The following is a 16,709-nucleotide window of genomic DNA, read 5'->3' as shown; positions in this document are numbered from 1 at the left end:
GGTGGTTTAAAATATGCAAGATAAGTTAAATTATTAGCAAAAACAGAAGTCAGTTATTTATATAAAAGTATACTTTCTTATTTTCTAATTCTCTAGAGACCAACTTGTTAGAATGTCTGTTTTGTTTTTTTTTATATATAAAACAGTCTAAAATAAAATTGAGTACTCCAACAACTTAAAGAATTGACAAACTGCATTTGGTATACCATATACAGTACAACCTGGTTAATTCTAAGTTCAAGGGAGCAAAATATATCTGTTTAAATTTAAAGGGTTTAAGTACCCATGTTCAAGTGCTTCCCTCCTCACACAGAGGAAGAAAGGGATTGGAATAAATTGAAAGGTCAAATCCAGTTGACCTTTCAATTTATTCAAACTACAAGTTCAGAGCATGTTGGTAATAAGTAATCAAATTCTGGGGAAAATAATGGAGTCACTGGTTAAAGATGCATTGCAGGGTCATCTAGACAATACTGCAGTAATAATTCAGACACAACATGGGTTTCTTAAGGGAAAGTCTTGTCTAACAAATTTGATTGGATACTATGATGTGGTCACAAAGGAACTGGATGCGAAAAATAATTCTGATATCATATACTTGGATTTCAGGAAAGCTTTTGACACCGTTGAGCATGGAAGACTACTGTACAAACTGGAGCAGTATGGTATTAAGGGCAAGTTGCTACAATGAATAAAATGGTGGTGGAGTGGGAGAAGACAGAGAGTGGTAATCAATGGATGCTGTTCTTCGTGGACTAATGTTATTAGTGGAGTCCCCTGGGGTTCGTTGTTCAGCCCACTGTTGTTTTGTATATTTGTCAATGATATTGATAAAGATAAATCAGGTGTAATGTCAACATTTGCAGGGTTGTTAATGACATTAATGGCAGTGTGCTACTGCAACGGGATCTAGAAAAGCTGGGCAGATGGGTTGAGAAGTGGCAACTGAAGTTTAACATTGACAAATGCAAAGTACTGCACATGGGTAGAAGTAACCCCAGAGAAATGTACCAACTGGGTGGTACTACACTTAGGGTGGTAGAAAATGAAAAAGACCTGGGAGTAATTGTGCAGTCAGAATGGGTTGAGCAGGCTCAATTCTGATGGGATTCTTCCTCTTGCTCAGATTACTAACGTGAGGGGGCATAAATTAAAAATTGAGGAAAGACATTTATAGAATAGATGTGCAGAAATTTTCCTTTAGCCAGCAGGTAGTTGATCACTGGAACAAACTTCCATCTGTTGTTGTGGAAGTTGATTGCTTAAATAAATTCAAGGAGGAACTGGACAAACGTTAGAGGGAGTGGATGTGTTAAATGTTTTTTTTTTTTTTTTTTTTTTTGGCTGATACTACATAAGTTTTCTTTCTTGCATCACATGCCTCGATTATTATTACTATTACTAAGTAAAATTTTAGTCAGATACCATTATTAACACTACTGAATTTTTTGAAATTCTCATTTAAAATAATAATCTTTTGGCTTTGTCATGGTAGCACTTGTGAGCAAACAGTTTACACATTAATTTTATAACAGTAGTAGTATTCGCCATACAGTACAAGGAAGCCACAGGCTTTTGCTATACTGGTAAAATAAAAACCAGAGTAGATAAGAAAATATAAATTATGCGCTTCCCTCCTCACACAGAGGAAGAAAGGGATTGGAATAAATTGAAAGGTCAACGATCCAGTGGACCTTTCAATTTATTCAAAATTGTAAGCCTCAACTACCGGCATAGGCAACTTGTTCATCAATCAATGACTTGCTGGCTAAAAGAAAAGCTACCTACAATCTAGTCTAAACCTCTTCCCTTGTAATTTGAATTCATGACTCCTATTTTGGGAATTCTTTATAACAGTGAAAATTTCACCATTCATTTTACTAACCCTTCTCAGAGCCTTATAAACACAATCTGATCACCTCTGAGGTGCCTGGTTGCCAAGCCCTATAGCCCACATATTCAGAGTCTTTCCACATATGGTTGCCCTTTTGCTGATCTCACCATGTGAGCTGCTTATCTCTGAACTCTTTCAAGAAGCTCAATGTCCTTTTTCAAATGACGACTCCATATGCAAAACAGTATTCCAAATGTAGTCTTACAATTGCTTTATACAGTGGGATTATGCCATTCCTATCTCTATAGAATAATGTTTTATGATGATTCATAAATCATTGATAGGATACTATGGGCTTTCCTGGCTGCCTGTTTAACTGCTCACAAAACTTCACATTTACGTGTATCGTAACTCCCAGATCCCTTTCTTCCTCCACTGTTTTTAATCCAACCCCACCAAGTGTATAATTTATTTTGAGGTTGCTATTCACCAAAAATAAGACTTTGCAATTTGCAGACTAAAATATAGCTGCCACTTTTCTGACCATTTTTGAAGTCTGTTCAAGTCATCCTAAAGGAGCACTGCTGGGACTGATCATTAACAACTCTATCTTTATGTCACCTGCAAATTTTGACATCATGCCTTCTATCCCTTCATTGATGTTGCTTATGAAAATTAGAAACAACAGTGTGCAAAAACCAATCCTTGGAGAACCCCCACTTCTTACGTTACATCGACTGAAGAATATACATTAATCACAATCCTCTGCCTTCTGCCCCACAGTCACCCTGCAATCCATCTTAGAATCTTTCCAGTAATCCCAACAGGTTCCAGCTTATACAGTAACCTCTCATGAGGGACTGAGTCAAATGCTTTGCTAAAATCCAATTAAACTATGTTGAAATTGTTCCTTACATCCAGCTCATTAGTAACTGTGTAAAAATAGCCTACTAAGTTAGTTAAGCATGATTTTCCATTACCAAAACCATGCAGTGTCCTTCAGAATGCCACATCTATCTAAATGTCCCTGGATTACACTCTTAATCACTGCCTCTAAGATTTTCCCTACCACTGAAGTCAGCCTAACTGGTCTGTAGTTAGACTTCACTCTTAGAACCACCTTTGTGTTGGTGATATGTTGGCACTTCTCCAATCCAAAGGAATCTCTCTCCTGAGTCCAAAAGTGCCCTCATAATTAACCTTAATGGCTCAATACACTCCCTGGTGGCCTCCCTCAAAATTACTGGGTATATGCTATCAACTCCAGGAGCCTTACTTGCTTTTATGCTCAAAGGTTTTTCTAATAAGCAGTCATCTGTTTATTAGAAAAAGGCTGTTTATTAGATGACTGTTTTCTAATAAACAGCCTCACTCACACAGCCTCTTCTCAGCATGAAGTCTTTCATCAGTAAAGACAGATGCAAAGTACTTATTCAATTCACCTGCAACATCATCTGAGTTACCTAAGACTTTCCCACACCCAGTACACAACGGCTCGATCTGATTTGTATTCTTCTTTGGTGTATTCACATATATGAAAAATTCCTTATCCCCATTCTTTTCTCTCTTAGCCCATGCTTTTTCATATGCAGCCTTTGTGGTACTGTTACAGATCAACTTGCCTGTTGTAGGCATCAGTACTTTTTGTCATTCCGTAACTATTCCAGGCAATCTTTTTCTGCTCTATTTGACTAGCCAGCTCATCCATTTTGGCACTGCTGCTTCTGGTAAACACACCCCGGTCCTGGTCCATCATTTTTTTTACAAAAAATGTTACCAGTTTCCCTGACAATAGAGTCTCTCAATAACACTAGATCACTTTCAACCAGAGCAGTTTATGTTAGACCATTCTTTTCTGGGACTCAAATCGGGTGTGCATCACTTGGCAGGTCATGAGATACTTGAGCTCCTGATGAGCTCCCAGTTACATTTGTTTCAGGACAAACACTCATTTCTTCAGTGACTCAAATTCTTCTCGTAATACACAAATTTCTAATTTGTGATTGGTACAATCCTTACAATGGGTGTGAAGAAAAGAACTGTCAGTTGAGCTATGTTTGTCTACTAGATCAACCTTAAACATGCCACAGGCTATGCAAACGAAATCGAGATTCACACCAGAAATGCCTGCAGGCATTCCATTCCTGTCTTAGTCACGCGGTCCTTGGACTCTGTATTGTAAGTAGACCTTGTGGCAACCATTATTTAAGTAAAATTTTAATTTCAGAAAGATTGCAAAATTTAAAAGATTTCAGAAAGATTGCAAAATTTGAAAGATTGCTTTCCAAATTCTTGCCATCCCAATTTTATGTGCTGTTCAATTTCCATCATGATGTTTCCATCTGTTGAAATTTCTTGTCCAAGGCAAACATAACTTTCCACCTCTTCTAGTTCTTGTCAATCAGTCATGATTTTCTTTGGTTTGGTAAATTTGTTGAACATAACCTGTGTTTTCATGATATTCATTTTCAAATTGAACTTCTTGCTTTCATGCTGCAGTTCTTCTGGATCATTGGCAAAGAGAATGATATCACCTGCAAAAAATCATAAGTGATTCAGGTAATCTCCTATTATCTTGAGTTCTTTATATCCCAATTTAGCTTTAAAAAAATTTCTTCTTAACAGGCAGAAAACAGTTTTAGGGAGATTGTGTCTCCCTGTCAGATGCCTTTTTCTATGTTGATCTGATCTCTTTCATTGCTGACCCATATTGTTGCATCTGCCTTTTCATGTATTAATTGGAAAATATTGGCATAAGCTCTGTTTACACCTTGGTTGATTAGGGCATTGATTATTGCTAGTTTTGTGACTGAATGATTTTTCAAATGCCTTTTCACAGTTGATGAAGGCTATATATAATGAAAGGTTGTATTCATTGTGCCGCTCTATAACTTGCTGCACTGTCTGGATGTGATCCATGGTACTAACGCTGCTTCTGAAACCTGCTTGTTCTTTGGATTGTGCCACAATAAGTATTGTGCCTATTCTTCTTGAAAGTATCTTGGTGAAAACCTTGTAGACAACTATCAATAGGCTTACTGGTCAGCAGTTTTCTAAATCTGCCTTGTCACCTTTTTTTGTGCAGTAGGATGTCTTCTGTATTTTTCCCTGTTACAGGTACTTTGTTAAGTAGAAGGCATTTTGAAAATAGTCTGGCTAGAACTTTACATAACAGCTGGCCTCCAGCTTTCAACATTTCAACAGTGACTTTATTGGGTCCTGTTACTTTGCCATTTTTAATTGATTTTATAGCATATTCTACTTTTACAAAAATTTCTGGTACAGTTTCTGCATCTGATGTTGGATCCAGTTTTGTCCTTTATCCTTATAAAGATTTGAATAAAACTGATATCTTTATATTAGCATTGATATATATATATATCAATGGTGTTTATTAATTGTTTATTGTTAAAAATATATAAAAATAAAAATATACATCAGTAACAGGCAGCATAAAAAGCATTTGATCATTAATGAATAACATAAATTTGCTTAAAAGAAATTATATCAACCTTGTAATATTTATAATATTAACCATATAGTCATTATAAACAATCTTGCCAAAAACTAATTAACACATAGCTATAATAAAATATCTGTATTTTAGCGGTTTTATATTTTATTTATAATGTTTTAATATTCATCAAAATTAATTTTTAGTATTTTATATGTATTTATTTTTATTTTATTTTTTCTAGTAAGTAAACTGTATTGTTTATTCTAATTTTTGCATTCTACTATTGAAGCAAGGTTTCATCAGTGGCAAAATTCCTGATGCTCAATGCCTGATTGCTAATGTTTAGAGAATAAGTAAATAACTAACAACGAATTTTACCATGCATTTCACAGGGAGTTAAAAATCTTACAATTAGTTAATTCAGGTACTGTGACTTTTTATAAATTTAAAATAGTCTACATTGATATTCAACATAGCATTTATATGCATACAAAGTACAAATAATTTTGGACCATAAGTGTAGACAATTTTAAAATGATAAAAAATCAATTGTCTCTGAATTATAAAATGATTTTTCACAACCAAGCCTTGCTATTTTGCAGATATGCCATTAATTTGATCAAAAGGGTAGTCTTTTATAGAGCAAAGAATTTGTTTTACTGTATTTGTACAAGATGTGTGAATGCTCTTCACACATACATAACAAGCTTATCTTCTAAACTGGCAGCATTTTAGCCATCAATACTGATGTTGAAAAGAACAAGTAAGTTATTTAATGTGGACAAATGATAAACATTTGCTATGAACAGTTCAAGAGAAAGAGAGAGAGATATTACCTTATTAACAGATTCCCTCATAAAGTATTCTTCCATCATGAGGTAGGTACCTAAAAGTTCTTGCATTGCTTGACTTAATTCACATTCCTTAATCAACTTATCCAACATTTTAAGTTGCTCTGAAATAAATGAATCAATTACTTTATTAATAATTATATGAAAGAAAGAAAAGCAGTGGGGATGGGAGGAAAGAAAAGATTTTAAAAAATAAGTAGCCAGTTGTTTAGATTCTTTAGAACAGAAATTAGTGTATAAGTTTGCACAGTGCCAGACAATTTTTATCACACTATCTGTGCAAGCATGTATCAATTTATATGCTGTGCAGGCTGAAAAATTCCAGACAGAATAACTTTGAAAGGGGGGATATTATTAAATATAAGAGTCCAACGTTTAATAGATCCATTGACAGACTCTGGTATTATATATTTGAGAATATTAGTGGCTCAAAGAGCCAGGAGTTTCTCACTTCTCTCTCTTGCTCTCAGCCAGACTACAACTTTTATGCATTGCTACTTATAGTAGATTTACTGCTGAAAGTGCAATAAACTAAGTAAATTTGTAAAAGTAAAGATATAAGATGTGCATGTTTGTTTTTATAAAATATGAAAACAAACATGCATACAGTACAATCAGCTATGATATAGCATTACAGTCACTAAATGCATGAATTACATACTTTAAGTGAAATAGAACAAAAGCAGAATGGAATATTCAATAAATTATGTCAGTTAATCTTAATTTTAAACTATTTTAAATGAAAAATAATGCTCACCTTGCTTGGATTCTTCGGTATGAGATGCCACTTCAATATCTCCCTGAAATATAAACTGTTTTTAACAAATAGTTATAAAAATTAAAAAAAGAATTTAACTTAATGATATTAAAAATAATAACTGGATTTTAATGGTGTGTTAAATGAATTTTTACTTACTGTAATTCTTCTTCTAATAAATCTAAGGTACATTTCACTTCTACTATTAAGAATAGTAATTTCTGCTAATAAAACATCTAATTCTCTTGGGTCAAGCCTAAATTAAGAGTGAATAGAACAAGTATCATTAATAACAAAGCCAAAATATATTTAAAAAATGCAACATTAGCCTCGAAGAATTTTTATTTATGCACATTCAAGCACATCATACAAAGAACACTAAAATTAAAATAAAGCATTCTTTGATGATAGGTATCTAAAAAATTATATATTTTGCTAAAACATCCACATACAGAATGAACAATTGTACGGTAAAGATTTCTCCATCAGAAATAATTTAGCAAAAAGCAAAAGTAAATCAAAACAGTCTGATAATTAAAAAAATTAACTTACTTTTCTAACGTCCTATATGGATTCTGTAAATGTTGAACAGCAGTTGCCTATGGTTGTAAAAATGTATGAATATCTTCTGATACAATGGGAAGGAAAAAATTGAAGAGTTGAATTAAGCATGAAATATATAGAATTACCTTTTTTTTAAACTGTCTATTGAATCTGAATTCATCTAGGATCCTTTTTACTTGCCTATCACATTCTTTCTGGATCATTTCTATCACTGAATACAATTTTCCTGGACCTTTAAAGTAAGAATTGTGTTTTATGTGCTATGCATGAAATGATTCTCATTTCAAATTTATTTTATTTTGTGACTATTATAAGTATGATATATTTGTTAAATAAAATAAGGATATATTTAATTAAATTTAATTAGAACTAAATAAAAATCAGAAATTCCTAGATAAGACCTCTAAGACAAGAGGCAATAGATAAGAGTGAAAGTTCAGATACTATTTGTATATCCATGATGACTGAACTTGGAATTGATAATGCTCTATGGTAAATTTAATTAAGATGTTTGAATAATAAAAGTACTCAGGTCGAAAGTAAAGCTCACACAAGATGTCTGAGCTGAACAGCTGGTCAGCTAAGCAACAGATTATCGTGGATGTATCTCTGCAAGTTGTAATCCCAAAAATTTGGAGGCCAAGGGAATCAAAGTAGTAATAGATATATCTTATGTTTGTTTGTTGTTTGTTATTTGGTTTTTAGGAGCATTAGCAACTAAGGCCATATTGCTCCGGGATACGCAGTGGTCATTCCCTGACCTTTCTGCATCCTCGGTATTTGGTGGTGACGGGCTGGAACCCCGGTCTAATCAAGAAGCATGTGATACGTATTGCTGCTCCTTCCCACCTGGCTACGGAGACGCCCATATAGCTTATCTATTACTACCTATTATTAACAGGAGATCTTCCATGAAATTAAAGTTCTACAAATAAATTCTGGAAAGCTTTTAGTAGCACAATAATAAATGATGATGATACTTAAATATTCTTATAGCAGCATGGTGCACACATGTATATCAAGAACTGGAAATTGGTGATATAGAACTAAAAGATAAAGATGCATTTTTTCAGATACATAAGAGTTCCACATTTTGTCCTACTCAATCTAATTTATATCTGCTTACATTTCACGTTATCACCTTATTTCGCAAATTTTTTTAATCTAGGTGTGTACATTATGTATATAGCATACATTAAATAGTTTGACTACATTTAGTATGATATCTTTATGCAATTTATGCATTTCTCTCTCTCTCTTTTTTTTTATGTTGTGTTTACCTTTTTAAGGCTGCCAGATGGCACTACATATCATTATATCATTTACAATTTCTAGATTCTGTTTGAAAATTTTTATCACTAGATACTGCTGTCATATAACTTTACATTTAGATTTCATTAGCATGCATTTTTTAGTTTTAATTTGTCTTGTATACAGTTGTTTTACCACCTTTTTCCTTACATATCTCTACAAGAGATAAGTAAGGTTGTAAGATATGTATGTATATAAGGGCTGAGAAGTGGCAACTGAAGTTTAACATTGAAAAATGCAAAGTACTGCATATGGGTAGAAGTAACCTCAGAGAAATGTACCAACTGTGTGGTACTACACTTAAGGTGGTAGAAAATGAAAAATACCTGGGAGTAATTGTGCACTCAAATATGAAGTTCTCTGAGCAATGCAGACAGGCTGCCAGGGCAGGTCATGGGGTGTTGTCAATGATATACAAGAATTTTGCTAGCAGGGAAAAGGAGTTGATTGTCCCTCTGTATAAGGCAATGGTCAGGCCACGCCTTGAGTACTGCTTGCAGGTCTGGAGGCCTCATTTTAGGAAGGATGTAGATTTGCTTGAGCATGTACAGAGAAGGGCAACAAAATTGGTGAGGGGAATGAAGGGATCCTCTTACCAGGAGAGGCTTAAGTTCTGCAAATTGCAGCAGCTGGAGACTAGGCACCTGCAAGGTGATCTGATTGAGGTGTATAAGGCCTTGAATGGGTTGAGCACTCTGAATTCTGATGGGATTCTTCCACTTGTTCAGCTTACCAACCTAACAGGGCATAAATTGAAATTGAGGAAGGATAGATGTAGAATAGATGAGATGTGCAGAAATTTGCCTTTAGCCAGCGAGTGGTTAATTGCTGGAACAAACTTCTATCTGTTGTGGAAGTTGATGGGTTAAATAGGTTTAAGGAGGAACTGGACAAATATTTGGAAGGGATTGTTTTGTAATTTTTTTTTTTTTTTTTTTTGGCTGATGCTGCATAAGCTCATACACTTGCTTTCTTTCATCATATGCCACTACTACTACTACAATGTAAGTTTTTTTTTTTTTTCATTTTTATGTTCACTTAACATGTTTTTTACTCTTAGAAATTTCTAGATTCTGGTTGAAAATTTATTTCCAGGTGCCACTATTGTTTAGTTTTATACCTATATTTCATTTTTTCTGCAACTGTTGATTGTAACTTTGCCTAAGTGTTATCTCAAGTCTCTTGCAAGCTACTTGATTTTTACTAGGTTTTCAAATCTCTTTACCTTAACTTGTATTAGACTAATACACTGGTGTGCAAAATTTAAGGACCAGTCAGGTTTTCACCTGTAGCTTCTCATAGGAGTGGCCTGGATATGGGTAAAGCATACCAAAGGAACCTCATGAGGTACAGAAATGATGAAGGAAACAACACTGACACAACAACAGAAACAAAACGGTATAGAGGGACTTTATTGAAAAATGGCAACATAGCACTGGCTGCCATGATACAGATGCATCACTGGCAAAGATGGAACAAAGGGAAGAGGTGGTCCTCAGTAGGAGATGTGGCCACCCCTAATGTCAATGCAGGCTTTGCACCGCCTGTCCATACTTAGAACAATGTTGTTCTAAGTATGGACAGTTCTTGCAGTAACATCGTCCATTCCTCTGTCAGCGCCATCTTCAGCTGGTGAACATTTTCTGGTGGGTGTGGACGTGCTGCTAGGTGTCTCCCCAGAGAGGCCCATATGTGTTCGATGGGATTTAGATTGACGGAAACGGGCAGGCCAATCCATATGAACAATGTCCTCACTTTCCAAAAAAAACACATCACAGCTGCAGTGCAATGAGGTGTGGTGTTATCATCTATAAACACAAACTCGGGGCCAATGGCACCTTGGAACAGACGCACATGGGGAAGGATTACCTCAGTACAGTAGTGTGCACTGGTTACAGTACCGCCTTTTGGTGTTGTGTACGTCCATCCAAGATAATGCCTCCCCAGACAAGAACACCTCAACCGCCATATCGATCCCTTTCAATGATGTTTGCAGGGTGATACTGTGTGCCAACCTCTCGCCAGATTAGCTGACGTCCAGAATCGCTGCTGAGATTGAACCTACTCTCATCAGTAAAGAGTATCTTAAGTAAAGATTTTGTGGTTGTAACTTTTAGAAATAGTGTTGGTCCTTAAGTTTTGCACACCAGTGTATGTTATATGTCTCTAGAAATTTCTATTATCAATTCCAGTTCTAATTTCTTTTCATCAGAGTGCCAACTGTAAAGTTCACAAGCCGTTTTCTAAAACCTTTTAATCCTTGTAATTTTTATTTTGTTTACAAAATTTTATTTTCATTTTCATTTATTTTAGTAACAAAATTTTATTCTCATTTTTATTTATGTTTATGCTTTTTACCCTTTGGTTTGTGGTTTACATCTGAAATGAAGACCCATGTTGCTGTTTTGCTTGCAATCCTGGCCATTGACACCTGATGAGAGGCCAGTTTTGTATTTTGTAAGTTGTGTAGTAACATCCGTATTTTGCCAATTCAGTAATTATTTATTTCTTATGCATATTTTATTAGTTACCTATTATTTCTCTTCTATCACCCTTCTTTCACTCTCCATCTCTCTCACTTTTTTTTTTTTTTGTGCTTTATTGTTTGCTTAGGTTTAGCATTTCCTGCCTTTGACTGCACTAGACTACGTTCCAATTTTTCTATCTACTTATTTCCATTTTTTCTTGTTATTCTATTCAACATAAATAAACTATTTATATATTTTGAAATATTGTCTTTAACAAATTAATCATTAAGACTACACAAGCAAGAAACTGGAATCGAAACTAAAGAAAAGTGAGAAATAAGGTTAAGGAATTCATAATAATATAGTTGCCAACTTTTGACTTTCAAAAAACTGGAGATCAGGTACTAGTAAGCAGGAAAAAAACAAGCCGCCCATGGGTAGCTCACTTCTTGTATTATAGAAATTTTGTTTACTGATCTGTAATTTCTTTTTTCAAAATATCCTGTTATTTATGTATATTGATGACCTTTGCTTAGGTTTAGCATAATCAATTATTGAATTTTTTTTTTTTTTTTTTTAATGAAAACCCCAAACACGAAAGGTATTGAAAGATACCTTATGTGTTTTATCAAAAGGTATAAAAGAAGTTTTCAGACCAAACAGGCGTAAAACAGGAGATTTTCTGAAGTCTACATTGCGCTAGAAATTGAATTTCATAAAAAAATAACACATTTTATACTAAAATACAACCATAGGATTGTTCACCAGTTCAACTGAGATTAGGATTGTTCACCAGTATGCTTTTAAACATTAGCTTACCTAACATTTTTCTGCCTGTGGATTTCTGTTTGGATATTCTATTACATATTAACTGATTTTGATTGCTTCAAAAAAGATATTGTTGCAGATTTTGCCCTCTTCAGAAAAGTTGAGCCAAAGTTTTCTTCATAACAATGGCCCTGCTGTTGAGACTTGTCTGTCAGGAGAACTTTAAAAACTGTACCAGAAAGAGATCTAAGCTTTTCTAATCTGGCTGAATATTCTCACACATTTAGAATTGCTATAAGGAATGGCATACATGATTTGGAATAATTGTCATATTTCAAGCTTCCTTGTGCACTTGTTAGTTCCTCAAGGAAAAACCACTGTACATCAATGTTTTCTTTCTTTATAATATGTATGGTAGATTCTTATACTGAAACCGAGAATGATGCTTCAAAACAACTTGCTTCATCTATTACTTTATCTTTAGTGACACCAAAATTTAAAATTTGAAAATGAAGCACTGCCACCAGATGAAATTTGTGCTGTCTCGGTATTTTTAAGAACATTTTTCAGTGGGAAATTGTGCACCACATAATGACATGAAACCATAAGTACTTCCTCACTGACAAAATGAACGAATCTTCTCTGGTTTTAGACTCTTCATGACAACTTTGGCAACAGAAATGTTTATGACTAAATCAGAATTATCCTTCTGATTTAGTCTGCTATGATAATCAATTTCCAAAATAGAAGTGGAAGATTTGAAAAACGTTGGCAAAATAAATTTGCACATAATATTCTCCAACATATTTAGAAGTAATGACCTCCACACATGGCTGTATGGTATACTGGATTGATGAGGTATGTTCAGATTTTCAAACACTGCATAACATTTAAAAGAAACAAGCAAGCTGCTTTATTCAAGCCAGAAGAGAGAAACATGAACATGCATTCTATATGAGTGAGGATAAAGTGCCTACAGTTATCAGCTTGCTTGGCCTGTTTAGGATCGTTTTTACCAGAAGTTTTCAATTTAGAAGTTCTTTTTCTTGAGTTCACCACTCTTATCTTCTTTTCAAACTTTCATTCCTTATTTTTTTTTTGGATCATGAACTGGGTTTTAACACAAGTCAGTGGCACTCACTAGTAATTTTACTATACTTTTCATTTTGGTAACTATGAAAAGTGGTTATATGGGTTTTTTTTTTTTTTTTTTTTACCAGATCTGAATTGTTCTTTAAATAAACCCATCAAAGGTTACACCACTTCTGCCAGTCTAGTTATACATTTAAACAAAGACAGTCATGTATACACATGCTTCAAAATCTCTTTTTACTTCAGTGGCATGCACCAGTTGAAACTGTTTCTTCTTTACAGATGGTAGTACATTTCCACCAAGTATTCATCCACTTTTACTTTCTCTTGTTAAGCACACAAATTAATAAGATGACAAGCACAGCCTATTACCATTAAATTCTAAATATCTTCTTTTAATGCCCTTGTGATTCCAGTTTTTAGGCCTACCATAACAGGCACATTATCAAAAACTAAGTGCCTGAAAATTTTTTTAAAGGAATCCAATGTGCTTTCAGGTTGTTCAGATGTCCAAGGTTATACCCTGTAGATTCACCTTCCAATGCTGGCACTGAAAGCAAGCTGCTTTTGTTTTGATGATTTTTATTACAAAAGGTCACCATAATAGGATATAGTTAGAATCACTGTGGTTATTACCATTTGTAGCAATCAAAAATAACTCATTTTTCAGAGACATCGGTATTCCTTCTTTCCCTATCTATGCAATTTCGCTAACAATTCTTGTTATTTTTGTTCTTCCACAACCATTTTTAGTTATTTTGTTATTGGGAAACATTTCTCAACAATGTGACTGCACGATTATCACAATTCAAAGGAAGATTATATTCTATAACAAAAGATACAAATAAACACTTTGCACATATGACATCTTCATCACCACAAAATGAAACATCTATTTTTACATTTCTTCCTGTGTGTCCTTATGCTTATTTCTCTGCAAATGTCTGATTACATATGCTTTCCACCACTTGAAACTGAAAAATCACATTCACATATGGTATACAAGGCAAATGTGTTACCTTTTTCAGATTTTACAATACATGGAAAATCTTGCATGTATGTCTTCTGAAATTTTATTAGGCATCTTACTGGAAGATGTTATTAATTAACTTTTCACTACACAAGTAATATGTTCTGTTTCCTATGAAATGACCGAACATAACAGAAACAATACTATTATCCTACATTTCTAATTTGCAATGTAGACTACTACAGCACATCTGATGGCCAATTCAGTAATGAAAATAAGAAATTTAGTAAAATTTTTTAAAAAAATTCAATTTTAATGTAGTTTTATTATTATTTTTTATTTATTTTTTCATTTATTTAATGCACTGTTAAGCTGACACTATTTTCATTCAATATTTTAATTATAACAGTAAATCAGAAAACAAACACATTAATATACAGAAATTTTGTTTTATCTAAAGGAATAACTTGTATGGTATGTTACACAGGCGCAATTAACCAGGAGGAAATCTAATTTCTGAAAGTAATAATGCTAACCATCAAAATGCTGGCAGTCAAAATGCCTATCACATTAAAATCCCAATGTAATAAAAACACAGACACCTCAAAATGCCAAAAGTGTCAAAATATTACTGACTGGTCAAGAATGCTGACAATCTATAACAGGTTAAAATGCTAACCAAATGTATTGTAATTATGTGAAATGTATATAATGCTAACCAAATGTATTGTAATTATGTGAAATGTATATATTAATACTACAGACAAAACATTTTCACTGTTATTCCCACCCTTCCCAGCAATACATCACACAGTCTCATCAGTTACAATCAATCAATATCCATTTATTTATTCACTTGCAATCAAATGCAAATGCTAAAGAAAATAAGCAAGCCCTAGAAAAGGCAATGAATGGTGAAAAGGGGACTAATAGAGACAAAATTTAATTTAAAGATAAACAATTTAAGAGAGTAACATATCAGAACATACTAATATAAAACAGAGTAAAACTGATTAAAAAACAAGAAAAAATAATAAAAATTATTCATGGAATTTTGTAATAAAATTAATATACAACACGTAAATGCTTCATAATCCAATTAATGATTCTTAAATTTTAATTAAAACATAAGATTAGTTGATAAAACAGATTATAATTTATAATCCAACTAATAATTTATAATCCAGATGTTCATTCTTAACTGTTCAATTAAACATAACTACCAATGGTAATGGAGCAGATTACATAAGTGTTCAGAATTGCCATAAAGCTAAATCTTCATAAGTGTAAAGACCATGAAAATCCAAATAGCAGAGAAACGTACAAAAGTACTGCTTAAATTTCTCAAGGGCAGGTAAATAAGCATTTATGCTAAGACACAATTTAAAGAGTGTCAATCAATTGGCATTTGTAGGCGGTGAAAATCTTCAATGTTATAACTTAAAATGAAGGTTATTTGAAAGAAATCTTAAAATGACAACCAAGCAATAGCCATATTAATTCGGGTTTACATGAACAGAAATTCAAACATCATTCAACAAGCTTACCAAAATGCAGAAGCAAGTGATTACATCTACAGCACTGAAAGATACCTGAATCAACTTGATTCACATTAAAACTACACAAATTAAACAGTAAACATGCTTAATTTTTATGTTTACTGTTTATAATATATATAGTAAAAGTACATACATTACATACAGCTTGAGGGCAGAGGCAGCCAACATTTAAAAAGTCACAACCAGGAATCAAATTTATGATGTTAATCAGTATTTATGCAATCATTAACTAGTATTTATTCATTTTTAATAAGAAATTAAGTAATTGACGCATTTGTATAAATGACTAACTGACATTGTTTGTCAAGATATTATAAGCATAACACAAATATTTGTACCAGTAGTGTAATGGATAAAACAGTTTCATGTGTTCTTTTATTACTCTAGGTACATTGCGGTCGAATTCAAATTGTTTTTTTTTTTTTAACCATACCTCAATTCTTTTGGCAGGAAAATCAAATAAAAGATTTTTTTTTTGATTTGGTAGTTGTTGGCGCATCGGCTTCTGTGGCCATATTGCACCTCCCAAGGTTTTTGCAGTACTTTGATCCAAGCCCGAGGCGGGAATCGAACCCGCAACCTTTGGGTTGCCGGGCAGGTACTTTTACCCACTCGGCTAGCCCGGTCGGCTTCAAATAAAAGATATAAATGAAAATGCTTGTCACTTGGAGGGAATTTACAAATAAACTAAACATTAAACTGGAATCTTATTTTTTCATTGAAAAGGCCTCTGGAGTCAGGAACTCTGTAATTCATCTGTAATGCTACTAAATAACACCAACTCAAATCTGTAAAACGTCTTTATTATGATAAAATAAAATAAAATAAAATACACGTGTACTGATTGTATAACTATATGTTAAAATATTAAAATAAAATAAAATAAATGTTGTCTAACAAGAATAAAATATATAAAATTAAAAGCGATAAAAGTTGTTTAAAACCACTGATACAGGAGCTTTCGGCAGCAGCGGCCGCCTTCATCAGCTATAGTGGTTGCAGGATGATCGACAATCTATATGTACCACACATCTCAGCAGGTCTGCGACATGAACTATGGCATCTGCGCACGGTTCAC

The 16,709-nt window shown here is 33.5% G+C and overlaps 1 protein-coding gene across 2 annotated transcripts in view; it reads right to left on the bottom strand.

Moving 5' to 3' along the window:
- The window catches only part of Cog4 (conserved oligomeric Golgi complex subunit 4), a 182,687-nt gene that overhangs the window by 112,923 nt on the left and 53,055 nt on the right, over window positions 1-16,709 (bottom strand). For both annotated transcript variants that reach the window (XM_090376878.1, XM_090376879.1), the window contains exons 8-12: window positions 7,589-7,695; window positions 7,452-7,498; window positions 7,059-7,155; window positions 6,900-6,942; window positions 6,128-6,246 (exon numbers count right to left, since the gene is read on the bottom strand). In XM_090376878.1, the coding sequence (XP_090233004.1) occupies window positions 6,128-6,246; window positions 6,900-6,942; window positions 7,059-7,155; window positions 7,452-7,498; window positions 7,589-7,695 (413 nt within the window). The remainder of the gene's footprint in view (window positions 1-6,127; window positions 6,247-6,899; window positions 6,943-7,058; window positions 7,156-7,451; window positions 7,499-7,588; window positions 7,696-16,709) is intronic.

Source organism: Mastigoproctus giganteus, chromosome 7 (genome assembly GCF_048544385.1).
Source record: "Mastigoproctus giganteus isolate SK-2022 chromosome 7, ASM4854438v1, whole genome shotgun sequence".
Lineage (NCBI taxonomy): Eukaryota > Metazoa > Arthropoda > Arachnida > Uropygi > Thelyphonidae > Mastigoproctus > Mastigoproctus giganteus.
The sequence above is the reverse complement of the archived record's forward strand: the minus strand, read 5'-3'. Positions and strand labels throughout refer to the sequence as shown.